This window comes from Etheostoma spectabile, chromosome 14 (genome assembly GCF_008692095.1).
Source record: "Etheostoma spectabile isolate EspeVRDwgs_2016 chromosome 14, UIUC_Espe_1.0, whole genome shotgun sequence".
NCBI lineage: Eukaryota > Metazoa > Chordata > Actinopteri > Perciformes > Percidae > Etheostoma > Etheostoma spectabile.
This window is the reverse complement of record NC_045746.1, coordinates 11,780,514-11,794,455: the sequence shown is the minus strand read 5'-3', so window position 1 is coordinate 11,794,455 and position 13,942 is coordinate 11,780,514. Positions and strand designations below refer to the sequence as shown.

Below are 13,942 nucleotides of genomic sequence, written 5' to 3'. Positions count from 1 at the left end.
AAGGAAAAAAAAAAAAACATGACATGCATACACTTCAAATATAGAGAAACCACTTACTTTGGGTTGGGGATGTACTTCAACACAATGCTGCCCATTACTGCAGAGAGAATAACAGAGAGCAACAACACATTAATCCAAAACCCATTTTGGACCACAACGCTTGTCATGTACACTTCGTTACATCTCTGAGAATTAAAAGAGTAATTAGTTTCCTTTTGCTGGATTTGCTCCTCTTATGTGTTTGTTTCTGGGTCAGTGCCTTGCTAAAGGGCAGCTCAACACCAGTTGTTGAAGACAGAGCATTACTCATTCACTTCTCTCTTTCATTCACATGGCAGCCAAGTCAGAAACCTTCCAGCCACTAATCTGCCACTCTTCCCAAAAAAAAATATTTTGTTTCGGTATCAGTACGGAAAAAACTGTTTAGTAAAATGTCTGTAGCAATATTGAGTACATAGCTTCATTTTTTTTTGAAGGTGGTTATTTAAAGTCTAATATTTTGGAGTGAGATTATTTTTATTTTTTTGCCGTGCTGCTTACCCATTTTCTTGGCCTGGGCGTGAGCGTCGTCCTGCAGCTTGCTGAGGAACGGGTTCTCCTGGGTCAGCAGCACTTTGATGTCCTCCACACTCACTCGGATTATCCTGGAGCGAATATACGGCTGGAGAGTGTAGATACCCTTGTGGGACAGAGAGGAGATGGAGTTGACAATCTGCAGGCGCTACATAGGGATTCTAGATTCTTTACACTTGCATGATGCATTTCAAATGAATTAATTATAAGTTTATTTGAAGTGTGAACTCGGCTCCCTTGTTATTCTGCTGTGTTGGTGGCCTCTGTGGTGAATACAGTAATGATTGTAAGAATTACCTACTGCATGTTTGAACAAACATTAAGGAGCTTGTGTGAGGATGAGAAGTTAAGCCCAGGGTGGTGTGGTGAAAAATAGGGCGCTGTGCTCTCTCTTTCTGTGTGTGTGTGTGTGTGGGTGTGTCTGTGTGTGTCTTGCCTCCTGAGCCAGTCTGAAGGCACAGCCAAACTCCTCTCCATCACTGTTGCGAGACCACACCTTCACCCCTGTGTTAATGACCTGAGAAACAAAAACACAAAAGGCATGTCGACTTTCACTTCACTTATTAATATCTCTCCTGAAATATAACCAAGGGTAGTCATTAAAATAAAAATTAACATAATTATGTTACGGGTCTTGTAGTGTTACACTGCTAATGTGGTGTGTGTGTGTAAATAATTAGTGATGTTCACCAAACTGCCTTGCTCAAGGCATCTACTGTATTATATTCCAAAAGTATGGGTAAAGACAGTCTCTGGTGTCCTAGCACGGGTGGGAGGAAACGATCAGCGATCAACACCACTTCTGAAATAAAATTGCATTATTTACCAACCTACGGGTAGTAAAACAAGTACATTAACACATTAAAACAAGTATATTCAACTTAATTAAATTTGAGAAATGGAGATTCAATTCTCTTAATGTTAAACCATTCAACGTTCTAAAAGAGTCTTATTCCATGGATTTTCTTTGTTAAACTTGAGATATTATTAGTGTGTTTTTCAGTCACCCCATCCAGAACCTGTGGAGTGGAGACATGCAACTTACTGTTGTTTAGTCCAATAGGAAAGGACTTAAAAAGTGAAAAGCATCAAGACACAATGAGGAGAACCAACACACTGAAACATGCATACACACAGTGCCACCTGTGCTGGTGCTACAAGGTGGAGGACAAGAGGGATTTGGGATAGGAGGGTCCCATCTGTTAGGCTGCTTCCCTCAGATGAGTTGGTACTGTACAAGCACACACACACACACACTGTGTAAATGATCTAATGTGCCAAAGTAAAGCCAATATGTCCATATCCAAAGCACTGATATAATAGGCATAATGAAGTTAGTCTGACTACTCTGTAGTGTGTTATCAATATTAATTGCATTGCATCCAGGAAATTATTATTTTGTTGGATCTATTTTTAAAATCGCCTTTCCTTGCAAGAAAAGCTTTGTCATCATCATCTTCCAACCTGTCGTTCCATGTGTGCGATGATCACACACAGAAACACACAGACACACACACACAGACACCCACCCACACCCACACACCTTCATGCGCTCGCTGTTATTGATCAACACGTTGCGGAGCTCTTTGGACACCATGTACAAGTGTCTCTTTTTGCCGTCGTGGGTCCTGGTCAGAACGTTGAGCTTGGGGAAGCTGGGTGACAGATCATAGAAAGATCTAGAGAAAACCAAAGAGGACAAGAAAATTGTTTTGAGACACTAAAACGCTGAAAACTATAATTTCCATGTCTAACACACACAGAGACACTTACTGTATGGTGGTGAAGACAGGGTCTTCCTCAGTAAGGAACACAAAGGGGTCTTCTTTATAACCAAACAGCCTCATCTTCTTAGAGGCTGGAGGCCTGGAACACACAGAGAGAAGACAGACATTCATTCATCACTCAATTTATTTACTTATTATTAGAAGTATTACATTTATGTAGCACAACACGAGTAAAGCCTGAATTCAACTTCTTTCAAAGGAAACTGGAGTAATTTCTCATTCATAGACCTTGCCGTTTTCCTGTGTTTATTAGCTCATCACACCAACATGACTCACCCGCATGCTCCGTCTTGCTTGGCTGTGGTCTCCTGGGCCAAGGAAGCTCCTTGGGTTGTCTCCTCTTCTGCCTCCTTGTCTACTTTCCCCTCTGGGGCTTCGCCGTCCTCCACCGCACTCTCGGGGATGCAGGGCGTGTCTGCGGGGGTTGAGGCCACCGGGGAGCCTTCAGTCTGGGCCGCTGAGCTGGACGAGATGTCCTTCCTCAGCTGGAGACAACGATGAGCAGACAAAGAAGATAAAAGAAAAAGTCCCAGCTGTGATTAGTAACAGGTGAGTGATGCAAGGGGGGGGGGCATTCTGCTCTATTTACCTCCTCAAGTAAGACTGCCAATCTAATCATCCGTTAAGTGAGTGTGTGTTTAAAAGAAGTACCTTGGGATATCTTTTGTTCCAAGGCATCGGAGCTTTCTTCACCAGCACAGCCACAAAGAAACCTCCAGTGTTCTGGTGATGTGGTAGAATCCTCATACTGACATTAAAACACACACACACAAACATAAATCATGGCTTGAGTTTCACAGTGCCACTTACTTTGAAGATAAACAAGGATTGTTTTTTTCAGCATTAAATACAAAAGGTTCTTAGACGTGTGACAGGAGCTCCCTCTGCTGGCCAGCAACGGGCCTGTGAGTCAAAGTAAAAGCTAGAAATGACATCATGCACCACTAAGTGAGACTGCAGGTGTGTATATGCATGCGCATCCATGCAGACGGTGTGTATGCAAGGCTGTGCCAAGGAAAAAAAGTCTGCTAATGAAGTTGGCATCAAAACAGAAAAGTGTCTCCAAGTGGGTTTTGATGAGAACAAAATACTCGCAGTAGGATAAAAGATAAGAAAAATGAGCTAAATTGAGACAAGGGTTTGGGGGGTGGGCAGTTTGATCACATTAAATGGCTCATTCATTTCTGTATACAAAAATAACACCTGGGGAAAATGTTAATAGAGAATAACAAATGCGCTCTGATTATTTTGGCACTCAAAGAGGCGTTTAACAAGGCTTCCTGTCTCGGTGTTCCTGTTCCTATTAGAACCGTGCCATAGATGGATTTAATGGTTCCGGGTTAGGATGGGAAGGCCTTTGCTTAGGGACTGAGAAGTCCCAAACCGAGTCTCTCACATTATATAATAGCACAAACCTTTATTGAGTGCGTACATACCACCTCTCCAGATGCATGCTAGCAAGTTTCTCTGGGTCTGTTGGCGGGAACATGGTGGGGCGGATCTGTGTGTGACGACTGGTCGGAACCGCGGACCAGTCGGAGTACCACTGGCCCTCTTTGGTCATCAGCTACAGAGACAACAACTGCTTTAAGTGTGTGAGCCAGTTAAAGTAATCCACAGTCACTTCCACGACCTAAATACTGTTTATGGTTGTAGAGGTTGGTCAAAGACATAGAGTTCCAGTACCTTCCAGGAAGTGACCCCAGGCATCCACTTCAGCCCTGGCAGATCAGCCGAGCCATCGGCCAACTCCAAGGCTCCTGCAACGGGGAGTGAAAACACATTACAACTTGGCAGAAAACTACTGAAATTTATACCTAAATATGATGCGTGCACAACTTCAAAAGTGAATTAAATTGTTGGTTTGGCTCTGCAGCTATTGACCTTATGCGTTTCCAACTCTGCTTATTTTTATGATCTGACCAGTTGTACAATCTAAACATGCAGTGTTAAAACTACCTGATAGGTGGAAGAAAAGGACACTTAACAGCATAATAAACAGAAATATTCTCCGTGGGCATTTAAACATCTGGAACACATGATCACATTGAAGACTCATTTAGCTTTAGTTCCATTATCACACTATACAGGATTTTCAAATGGATATACTGTGTATGCGACACGACAGTTATATGATCATACCAAACATTTGCCACACTTAATTAGGGTTCGAACTGCAAGGCGGTAGAACCCTCTATGTTTGTCGGTTTTAGTTATTATTTGTTGTTGCGCCAGCTCAAATTCCCGTGAGCTGGAATGAGCTAGAAACATGAAACTTGGGGAAATAACTGGAAATGGAGTAAATGTGCTTCTATAGAAATATGAACCCAATCTGTGGCGACACGGTGGCGCTGTGATTAATACTTCAAAATGCAAACGTAGAAAGGCCACGCCCCCACACCGTAAGTCTGATTGACTTGAAATTTCTTACACAGATGCAGCTTAATGTGCTCCACAAAAAAGCCTCAAGGACCATTAAGGTCCGCCTAGAAAAATGTTCCGCCATTTTGAATTTTTTGAAATGAAACACATTTTTGAGATCTCCTCCTACACCGTAGCGCCGATTGCCACCAAGAGAACCATCAATGGATCAAGTGTATTACAAGTGGAATAGAGCCTGTTTCTATCTCCATTACTTTTCAAGTTATTGACCAATGATTTTCAAAAGGGGCGTAGCTCTGGACATAAATGAACACAAGTCAGCAACCGTCAGGCCAATCATCACTAAACTCACAGTGTATGCTCAGATAAGTGCCCCAGATACACCCAGACAGTTTGATACACATACGCCACTAATACCCTAACCCACAAAACTCACAGTGTTTGCTCAGATAAGTGCCCCAGATACACCCGGACAGTTTGATATACATACGCCGCCAGGGGGCACTACAAGCGAGTGACATTACACACATTTTAATATAAATCACATTTTCATTGTCCAATCATCACAAATCTCTCAGGATATGTCCTTAAAGGTACCTGAACCACTTCCTGAAAGATACATTCAAATTGAACAACAAGGGGCAATATGAATGCAAACAAGCTGCAGGTGAAATGGCGCAAATCAGGCTATAAATGACTAAATGTTTGTCCAATCAACACAAAACTTCAGGGAAATGTCTCCATAATGACCTCATAGATACACTGCACATTTCATTCAAATTGACCACTAGGGGGCTCTTTAAATGCACAACAACTGGACGTGGAATGATGCAAATCAAGGTTTGAGCTTGGAATCGCAGCTTGCGGCTTGCGGCTTTATCAGCAATTGTTCTTTTGTTGGTCACCTGCTTTTCTCAAACTGCCGTGAGCTGGACTGAGCTACATATCGCACTGAATTGAAAATAAAAAGGTTTTTGACAAATCAGTTGTAGGCACTTTAAACAAAGTGCAATTTGTCCAGTCGTTACAAAGCTTGCAGGATGTTTTATAATGACGTTGGACCACATGTATGAAATGTATATTATAGTAGGCATTTGTCCCAATTTTCTGCCATTTTCAACCAACAATAATTGATTTATTGAGAAAATTATTGGGATTTAAAAAATTAAAAGAAAAAAAAACACCCAACCGCAACCCTAAGAACAGTTCTAACAAATCAAGCACCAGTGCTCTTGAAATGTGAAATGTTTCCACATAAAGTAAGCTAATTGTAAGCTAGTTAATGACACCGTAGGTAACTTTGTGACAGAGATCATCTTTTTATTCTAATATCTGCTGTGGATGTAGTGAAATTAACTCCCCCTGAATATGAACGCGTGTTGCCAATTTTGAAGAATTTATATATCAGGCTGTTTAAACCAATCAGGACTGAGACTTTTGACTTGTGTTTGCTCTACCTAGCAACAACTGGAAGAGAGAAAAAAAAACTGAGAACAGAACTTTGATTTAAATAAAAAGCATATTGCTTATATTGAATAGCCCTGCAAGTGTTTGTGCGTGTTGGTTACCTTCGCTCTTCTCCAGCAGTGCTGCGATGACAGCTTCGTCCTCTATAGGGTTGAGTGAACAGGTGGAGTAGACCATCCTCCCTCCTACAGCCAGCTGTTCAACCCCACGCACTGCGATACGCAGCTGGAGCCTGGTGAACACACACACACACTCTGTAATACTGCCAACTTTTTTTTAATTAGCAGCAAAAGAACACACTCGATTCCCTTGTCCTTTAGTCAATTTGGTCTACCACACAAGTGCATGAATTCCTATGTTGTCACTAAAGCACAAACGCTCAGTCTCCCCACTCACCCGTGGAGGTGCAGGCTGTTGCTTGTCGTCCATTTCTTCCACACGTCTATGTTCTTCCTCAAGGTGCCGTCCCCGCTGCAGAACACAGAGAAGACCACTCAGACACAACCCCAGTTTGGCCCGAGGCGCCAAAACAACCAGAGGTCCTCAACACTTTTCACAGGGCAAAAAAAAGTCTGCCAAGCACAAACTGTCTACATGCAGGGCTTAAGCTGACTGGTCACATCACTGCTGAGTGTCTGTCCGCCTCTCTGTCTTCATTACTGCTTTTCCTCCCCGCCCTCTCTCTCTCTCTGTTGGGTTTGGCAGGGGCTTCTGGCTTCAACGCCGCAGCTGGCTAAACTCAGGCAGCATTTGCAACAAAAAAAATGCTGTTCAGTTCTGGCTATAAACTGACGCTAGTTTCAAGAGGAGGATGTTTTACCACTAACCCCGTACTGAAACGTTAAAAACAAAACATTATTTAAAGCCATTTATGAAAAGAACCTGTAAATAGCCTGCACAGGGCAGACAGGGTTAAGGCTCATCTCCATCTGTCACACAAATTCTTTTCTCCAGCCAAACACCCACACATACAGAAAAGCTCATTAACCATATTTCTTTCTTTATCCACTCCCTCCTCAGACTTCCAAACCCTAACTCTCCTGCAATCCGTCCAGGATTTTGCAGCCTTTTCGGGGGGGGAATTGTTGTGGCCCAAAATGCCTAATTTTGCAGCAGTTTTGTAAAGAATTACAATAAAAGTTGCAATGTCTGCTGTATTTTTTTTTGCTATGGAATTGTGGAAGACCGTGGAAATTGCAACAACAAAAAATTTGATTTTTCTTTTTAAATAATTCTGTAAAAATAAAATGGAAAGGTGTTTTTGGGAGAGTAAAACTACTCTGGGCTAAGTGTTCCAAGTAACCTTACTAAAAAGGCTCAGGATTCTGCTCATGCTGGAATGATATGTAAATGGCTGGTGGATTTAAGACCAAAAAAAAAATGATAATTTACTATTTAAGGAATGTTATTGAATCAAATTCAATAGTATATCTGTTAGTGGCTGTTTGATGTTCACACTGTAAAATGTAAATTTCCCATCTGAGACCAGCATCCCCTTACATACTTGATAAAGTACCCACTGGCCTTTAACTTTTTAATTGCACTTTCGATAACAAGCATATCTCTCCTCAACTTATGTCATTGTCAAATTAGTTAAATTGGTTGAATTTGCATGAGACGCTGCGATTGCAACAACGCCAATTCCTGACAAAATTGTGTGATATGGGTTAGTGATGCCGACACAAGCCAAATAAAAAAGGCAAAGTCCTGCAGCCCTTTGCTGACCTGCAGGGCACGTCGCACAGGATGCGATCGTAGAAGAGGATGTCCTTCTTGCCATCCAAGTCGATCTTGAGCGTGGGGATGCAGGAGGCATCGTGGTTGACCACCATTATGCACGGGCTGTTGAGACGCTTGGCTTGGTGCACAAGAAGGTAGCAGCGTTTGTTGTCTACGTCGTTGGCAATGACAAAGCCCTCTGGAGGTAGAAGAGTGGATTAAAGTGAACTACTGTTAAAACGACAGGGACTGCTGATTATCCCCTAGGTTTTTTTGTACAATGCAATATAGATACTGGTTTATAGTCATAGATCAAATAAGTTTTTTCAATCCAGTAATAAGAAATCAGTTATTGTTGCATATTTCCTGATTTTAAATGTGTGCATCTTACCTGGAAATGGCACGTCCATGTCAGAATGGAGCATCTCAATCAGCTGGGCTGTCTTTGACCCTGGAGCTGCACACATGTCCAGGATCTGCACAGAGAGACATGCATGTTCACAATATCCTTTTCTTTGAACACAGCTGTTTTCAAGCCACAAGGAAAGTGTTTTTTTCAAGGGGCACATGGGAGAGAAAACTGAAAATGCATTAGACATTAGAAATGCAGACAGACCTACTATTTGTAACCTTAAAAAAAGGCAGTGCTTTTACCTTGTGGTGTGACTCAATCTTCAGGAGGAGAGGAGGGATCATACTGACAGCTTCCTGTCGGCTGATGTTACCCTGCAAGGACAAACACAAGAACAATGCTCGCCTTTTTATTTCTCTGATGACTTCTGACATTTTGTTTCACTTTATTTATCTAACTTCCTATGGAGGGTACATTTTGTGAACATGGCCAATATGAACAGCTGCAACGCCACCGTTATAAGTAATGCTGATGTCATAATGCCATGCCTGTTTGTGGTATATTTCTGTTTGTGTTGACTCACCGACTCAGTCTCGCTGACCAGAAACTGGTGGAACTTCTCCAGAAGGGGAGACTTCCTAATGATCTTCCTGCTCATGTTGGTGTGCCAGGCCTGCTCATCGGGATACCTGTAGAAGACAGACACAGTGTGTTCTGAGTTTCTAGTTTGAATCCGTGTGTTCTTTTAGCCTTGGGTAAACCATGACATCTTACCAGCTCAGAGACTGTGGAGCCTCAATCTTCTGGCCATCGATCTCCACTTCCTGTATGTCCTTAAAGTATTTTTCCTTCAGACAGTGGAGGATTTCCTTGGCATGGCTGGAGCAAGACAGAAAGAGGAGAAATTGCAATCAAACACAATACAAAATACTAACTGCAGTCATCCAACATGATAAATACAATTAATTCAAACAACTATCCTCCTTATAATCCAATACATTGTGGTTTAGATGAAGATGATGCAGATATGCAACGTTGTGGGTTTACTCCTACATGCCAACTTTCATTCATGCCTTAATCGTTCACATCTATCATATAAAATTTAGTTCAAAAGCACTTTCATCAATTACAGCTTAACAACAATATTGTCTCCTGCAGCTTAGCACCTAGTGAATCTGAAATTAAACATTTTTTAAAAAGGTGACAAATGTACAGACAGACAACGAAAACAGACCAAAAGGGTACCTTGCCAATAAAGAACAGGCACATTTGTACAACATCTTGCATGGCTTGGAGCATGACACTTAACAGACCTGTCAAATAGTCGGAATCTAGGTTATAAATCTGTCTAACTCACCTCTTGTATCCAGTGATGCGGATGGTTGCTGGCAGCGGTTCCCTCATTGCATCCATGAACTGTTCAAACTCCCCCCCAGGAACCAGGCCTTGCTCTTTGTAGTAGTGCTCAAACAGCTTATTCTCCTTGACAATGTCAGCATAGCCAGCTCCCCAGCCCTGAACACATGAATGCATGGTTACTAGTATGGGTCATATGGTTACTAGTATGGGTCATAAGTACTAAATATTTTATAACTGTCATTTACTACTAAATAAAAATGAAATCTTTAACAACAACAAAAATGTCATTCAGAAATATGTAATTTTAAGGTTTTCTTGCTCATGGACGAGGGTAAATAACTAGAACACTTCGAAAAACCTGCTACATTATTTTAGTATAGTCTAATGATCAATTCGGCATGTAGTAACTTTAAGCCAAGAACTACGCACTTATTTTAATTACATTTTTGAGTTTTCAACCAATGTCTGTACCTGTACGCATGGCAACATAAAATAGACACATTTATGAGCTATCTGGTGAAGACCACGAGCCCTCCGAGTAAAAACGTAAGGCCCTTATATAGACTAACGTCACAAATGGTCAAAAACTTGGGAAATAGCCAGGTTAACAGTAACGTTAGCTAGCTAACAGTAAGCTATCTGGTGTTGCTGTTTAGCAGTGTATAGCAACATGACTGCACAGGTTTTCCAAAGAAATATAACCGTGTTTATCCCAGCCTCCTTCGCAATTAACTTAATAGAGGTAACGCTAGTATGAGGCCTGACTGAGCACTTTACACCTAAGGTTGACATTAGCAAAAGTTGGTGCACAACGTTAGAAGTGTGAATCTTACAGCGTTGTCTCTGTCGTCCCTGCCAGTAGTCTGGTTTTTCTGCCTCTGCCGGCTTCTTTTCCCCATGTTGGAATAGCACACAACTCTAGAGAAAAGTCTGCGGAACAAAATGGTGGTAGAAGCAGAGAAATGTACCTGCGACTCGGATAAAATGCGAATCTACTGAGCGTTTGAAAATGAATTGCTACCCTCGAAACGTGTTGTCTCTGACGCACGTGAATTAGGACCGCACGAGGTGGCCACAAAATCTGCCCGTTCCTTTGTTGGCACCGAAATAGGATTTCAAATTGAATTTTTTCAGTGTAATAGAAAATAGAAAATTACTAACATTATTTAGCTGTTAACTGTGCGACACCAGGTACAGAAAACGATGTAAATAGCAGGCCTGATGAATATTTATCGGTGAGAGCAGACACGACACGACGTTGCAAAAGAGAGCATTTTCATTGGCTGATAAGATCCAATGCCATATCTGTTCAGGGACTTTGATTGGACCTGGATGGGAAACAAGTCGCGTGTACATCTTTCGCTAGTGATACGGCATTTTGGCAAATAGTTGCAAATATTAGTTACATTGTTTCTATTTATATGTAACAATAGCCTCTCAGTCGTGATGGACGCAGTCCTTTCCGGGCTCTTCTCCTCCTCCGAAGAAGAACTGTACATTTTGGACTGCATGGCTTACTCAATGGTTTTCATGGCAGCCTGCACTTTCGTCACTTTGCTTTTCGAAAATGTCCCATACGGACGATACACCACCAGCAAATATGGATTTCCAATTAATGTCCGGCTCGCTTGGTTCGTTCAGGAGCTGCCTGCGTTCCTGGTGCCTGTGTGTCTGGTACTTTGGACACCCTGTGCGAAAACCTCACTACAGCCCAACCAACTGCTCATTGCCATGTATTTCTGCCACTATGTTCACAGGTAGGTAATTACAATCAATTTAATCAGGAGCAACACCTGTAGAATGCATGAATCTGAACAATTAATTATGCAGCTCAATTTAATAATGACCACATGAAGTGATCAGGGTGTACAAATCTACGTTACATTTATATTACATCAGTAGTACGAGCATCATCATATCACTTGTCTGCTGTACAACTTTCTTATTGGCTATATTAGCCCTCATACATAGCCTAGACTCTGGTCATGACTCATAACATTCATATATTATAACTAATTCCCTGTTACATAGTGTTCTTATTCAGTCAGTTTATAGGTTGTTTTGTTTATATTTTATAGTCATAGATATGAAATATTTTATCATGATCTATTGCACTGTTCCCTTTTTCCCCATTACACACAGTCTACCATAGTATCTCACCTTATCATGGTCATTGCATTTCTGTGTATGATTTTTATTTTATTCTTATGTATGTGTGATTATATGTGTGTGTGTATATGTGTTTGTTGTGTTATGTTGTCTTGCTACTGGATGCCTAAAATTTCCTTTGGGATGAATAAAGTATCCATCAATCGATCTATCTATCTATCTATCTATCTATCTATCTATCTATCTATCTATCTGAATGTCAAAGCAAGTATGTAAAATAACTTAGTTGTGTTATTATTATGTTTGCTCCGCTGCAGATCCCTCATTTATCCATTTTTAATCCGAGGAGGTAAACCAACACCATTTGCCTCATTTGTCCTGGCCGTTGTTTTCTGCATCTATAATGGCTACATGCAGATCCGATACCTGAGCCATTATGCGGAGTATCCGACATATTGGGTTACCCACCCATGCTTCATCGCAGGTTGGTGTTCTGTGTCTGCTACCTCACTTTCTACAAGGAAAATAGAAATTGTTGTTTGTTTTTTTGTACAAGAGCTCGTCTTGGTGAAACTTGTTCCTGCTAGAAACAGATCTGGTTTGGCATTCACAAACATCAGCATAGGTGAAATGAAGGATTTTGTATTGTCAGATGTTGACATTTCATCATAACAATCATTTAAACACAAGGTACACTGATAAGAGAGAGTGCAGTAGTGTTTAAACTATATGAGAAGATCATGTCTTAATGAGAAAATCAAGTAAAAGTCAGGAAATACCGGATCCCTACCTCTGCCATCTCTTCCAGTTCATCCCTTCTACCACTCTTTCATCTCCTACTCCTTTCTTTTTCCACTTGAACTGAAATGAAATGACTCTCCGTAAACACACACTGCTGTCATTCAAGCTCTTTGGTCCATTGTCATTTCCAAGTGCTTCCACGCTTTCCAAACCTCAAAGAGCTCAGCAGTTTTTCTTGGCTCCCTTTGCTGGTCAAGTTAACACAGGAAACTTTCAATTTCAAAAACATGTTTTTCCACTGTAAATGCTCCTCCACTCCCTTTACTCCCTGTTGATCCTTGCGCCTGCAGAAGATAAAAACAAGTGTAACAAAATCAAAAAATAGAGCCAAGTAGAATGGAATTACAGTAATGTAAAAAGTTGCTCAAAAACTGTATCATTTAGTAAATTATTTCCAACATTTTACCACCCATCCTTGACAAAATGATTCACACATGATGAACACACGTGTACTGGTTAGAAAGTATAACAATGATTGACTCTCTAGAGTAGGCAGCACGATTCAGGAAAAACAACGAATCAAGATTTTTTTGTCTAAGATTGATATTACGGTTCTCTGCCACGATTTTTTTGACCATAACAAAACAAATCGCCAGTACCAAACATAGATTTGTTTTGGCACCTATAGCACAGTGCGCCTCAGCACAAGCTTGTAAACATAGAGGCTTCGATGAAGAGAAGGGAGAGCATTAAGACCTATTTCACACAGTCTATGTTTAAAACTCACAGAAGGAAGTGGTAGCGTTTGTGATGCAGTCGGCTTGTTAATTAAATGAGAATCAAAGTCGTTGAAAAAATCATTTATTTACAGTTATTTAAAAAAACAAAAATGGTGAACAGGGTGAACCGAGATCGCGATTTTACACTTACAATTAATTGGGCAGGCCTACTCTGGAGTAGTGAGCAGTTTGTATTAATATGTGTTGTATCTACAGTATGTTATTATTATATATGTTGGGACTTTCTTACCAACCTAAATTTATGTCCCAATTCCCAGTGAATATATTCCCTTAAATCCTTATAATATAGTCGATATATAACCTGACTGAGATGCCATTTTCAATCCCGGAGAAAATCTGGAACCAGGCTGATTGTAATTCCCCCTTGCAGGATTAATACAATATTATTATTATTATTATTATGTACGGTAATTACCCTTATCAGTTTAACTAACCCTGTCTTTCCACAGTCTAGACTCTCTAACAGTTCATACTGTAATTAATCAGGACAAACATGTTAGAAGTGGCAGAACTCAATGTCTGAAATATCATTTGCATGTTTGAGTGTGAATGTGTGTGTGTGTGTGTGTGAGTGTTTATCTGATGAGCAGGTGACACCTTGTACGGCAGCCTCTGCCACAGTGTGTGAATGTGTGTGAATGGTGAATGGTTCC

At 41.0% G+C, this 13,942-nt stretch overlaps 2 protein-coding genes across 2 annotated transcripts in view; one reads left to right on the top strand and one right to left on the bottom strand.

The window, feature by feature from the left end:
- The window catches only part of nsun2 (NOP2/Sun RNA methyltransferase 2), an 11,844-nt gene extending 1,111 nt beyond the window's left edge, over nt 1-10,733 (bottom strand). The window contains exons 1-18 of the mRNA XM_032535113.1: nt 10,473-10,733; nt 9,638-9,795; nt 9,055-9,159; nt 8,864-8,969; nt 8,583-8,654; nt 8,320-8,404; nt 7,935-8,127; nt 6,606-6,680; nt 6,311-6,441; nt 4,047-4,120; nt 3,797-3,927; nt 3,012-3,108; nt 2,637-2,845; nt 2,347-2,439; nt 2,117-2,252; nt 1,010-1,090; nt 541-679; nt 58-97 (exon numbers count right to left, since the gene is read on the bottom strand). Coding sequence (XP_032391004.1) covers nt 58-97; nt 541-679; nt 1,010-1,090; nt 2,117-2,252; nt 2,347-2,439; nt 2,637-2,845; nt 3,012-3,108; nt 3,797-3,927; nt 4,047-4,120; nt 6,311-6,441; nt 6,606-6,680; nt 7,935-8,127; nt 8,320-8,404; nt 8,583-8,654; nt 8,864-8,969; nt 9,055-9,159; nt 9,638-9,795; nt 10,473-10,538 — 1,991 coding nt within the window. The 5' untranslated portion in view covers nt 10,539-10,733. The remainder of the gene's footprint in view (nt 1-57; nt 98-540; nt 680-1,009; nt 1,091-2,116; nt 2,253-2,346; nt 2,440-2,636; nt 2,846-3,011; nt 3,109-3,796; nt 3,928-4,046; nt 4,121-6,310; nt 6,442-6,605; nt 6,681-7,934; nt 8,128-8,319; nt 8,405-8,582; nt 8,655-8,863; nt 8,970-9,054; nt 9,160-9,637; nt 9,796-10,472) is intronic.
- A 225-nt stretch (nt 10,734-10,958) lies between these two features.
- Nucleotides 10,959-13,942, top strand: part of srd5a1 (steroid-5-alpha-reductase, alpha polypeptide 1 (3-oxo-5 alpha-steroid delta 4-dehydrogenase alpha 1)) — a 12,659-nt gene continuing 9,675 nt past the window's right edge. The window contains exons 1-2 of the mRNA XM_032535121.1: nt 10,959-11,396; nt 12,066-12,232. Of these exons, the coding sequence (XP_032391012.1) occupies nt 11,086-11,396; nt 12,066-12,232 (478 nt within the window). The 5' untranslated portion in view covers nt 10,959-11,085. The remainder of the gene's footprint in view (nt 11,397-12,065; nt 12,233-13,942) is intronic.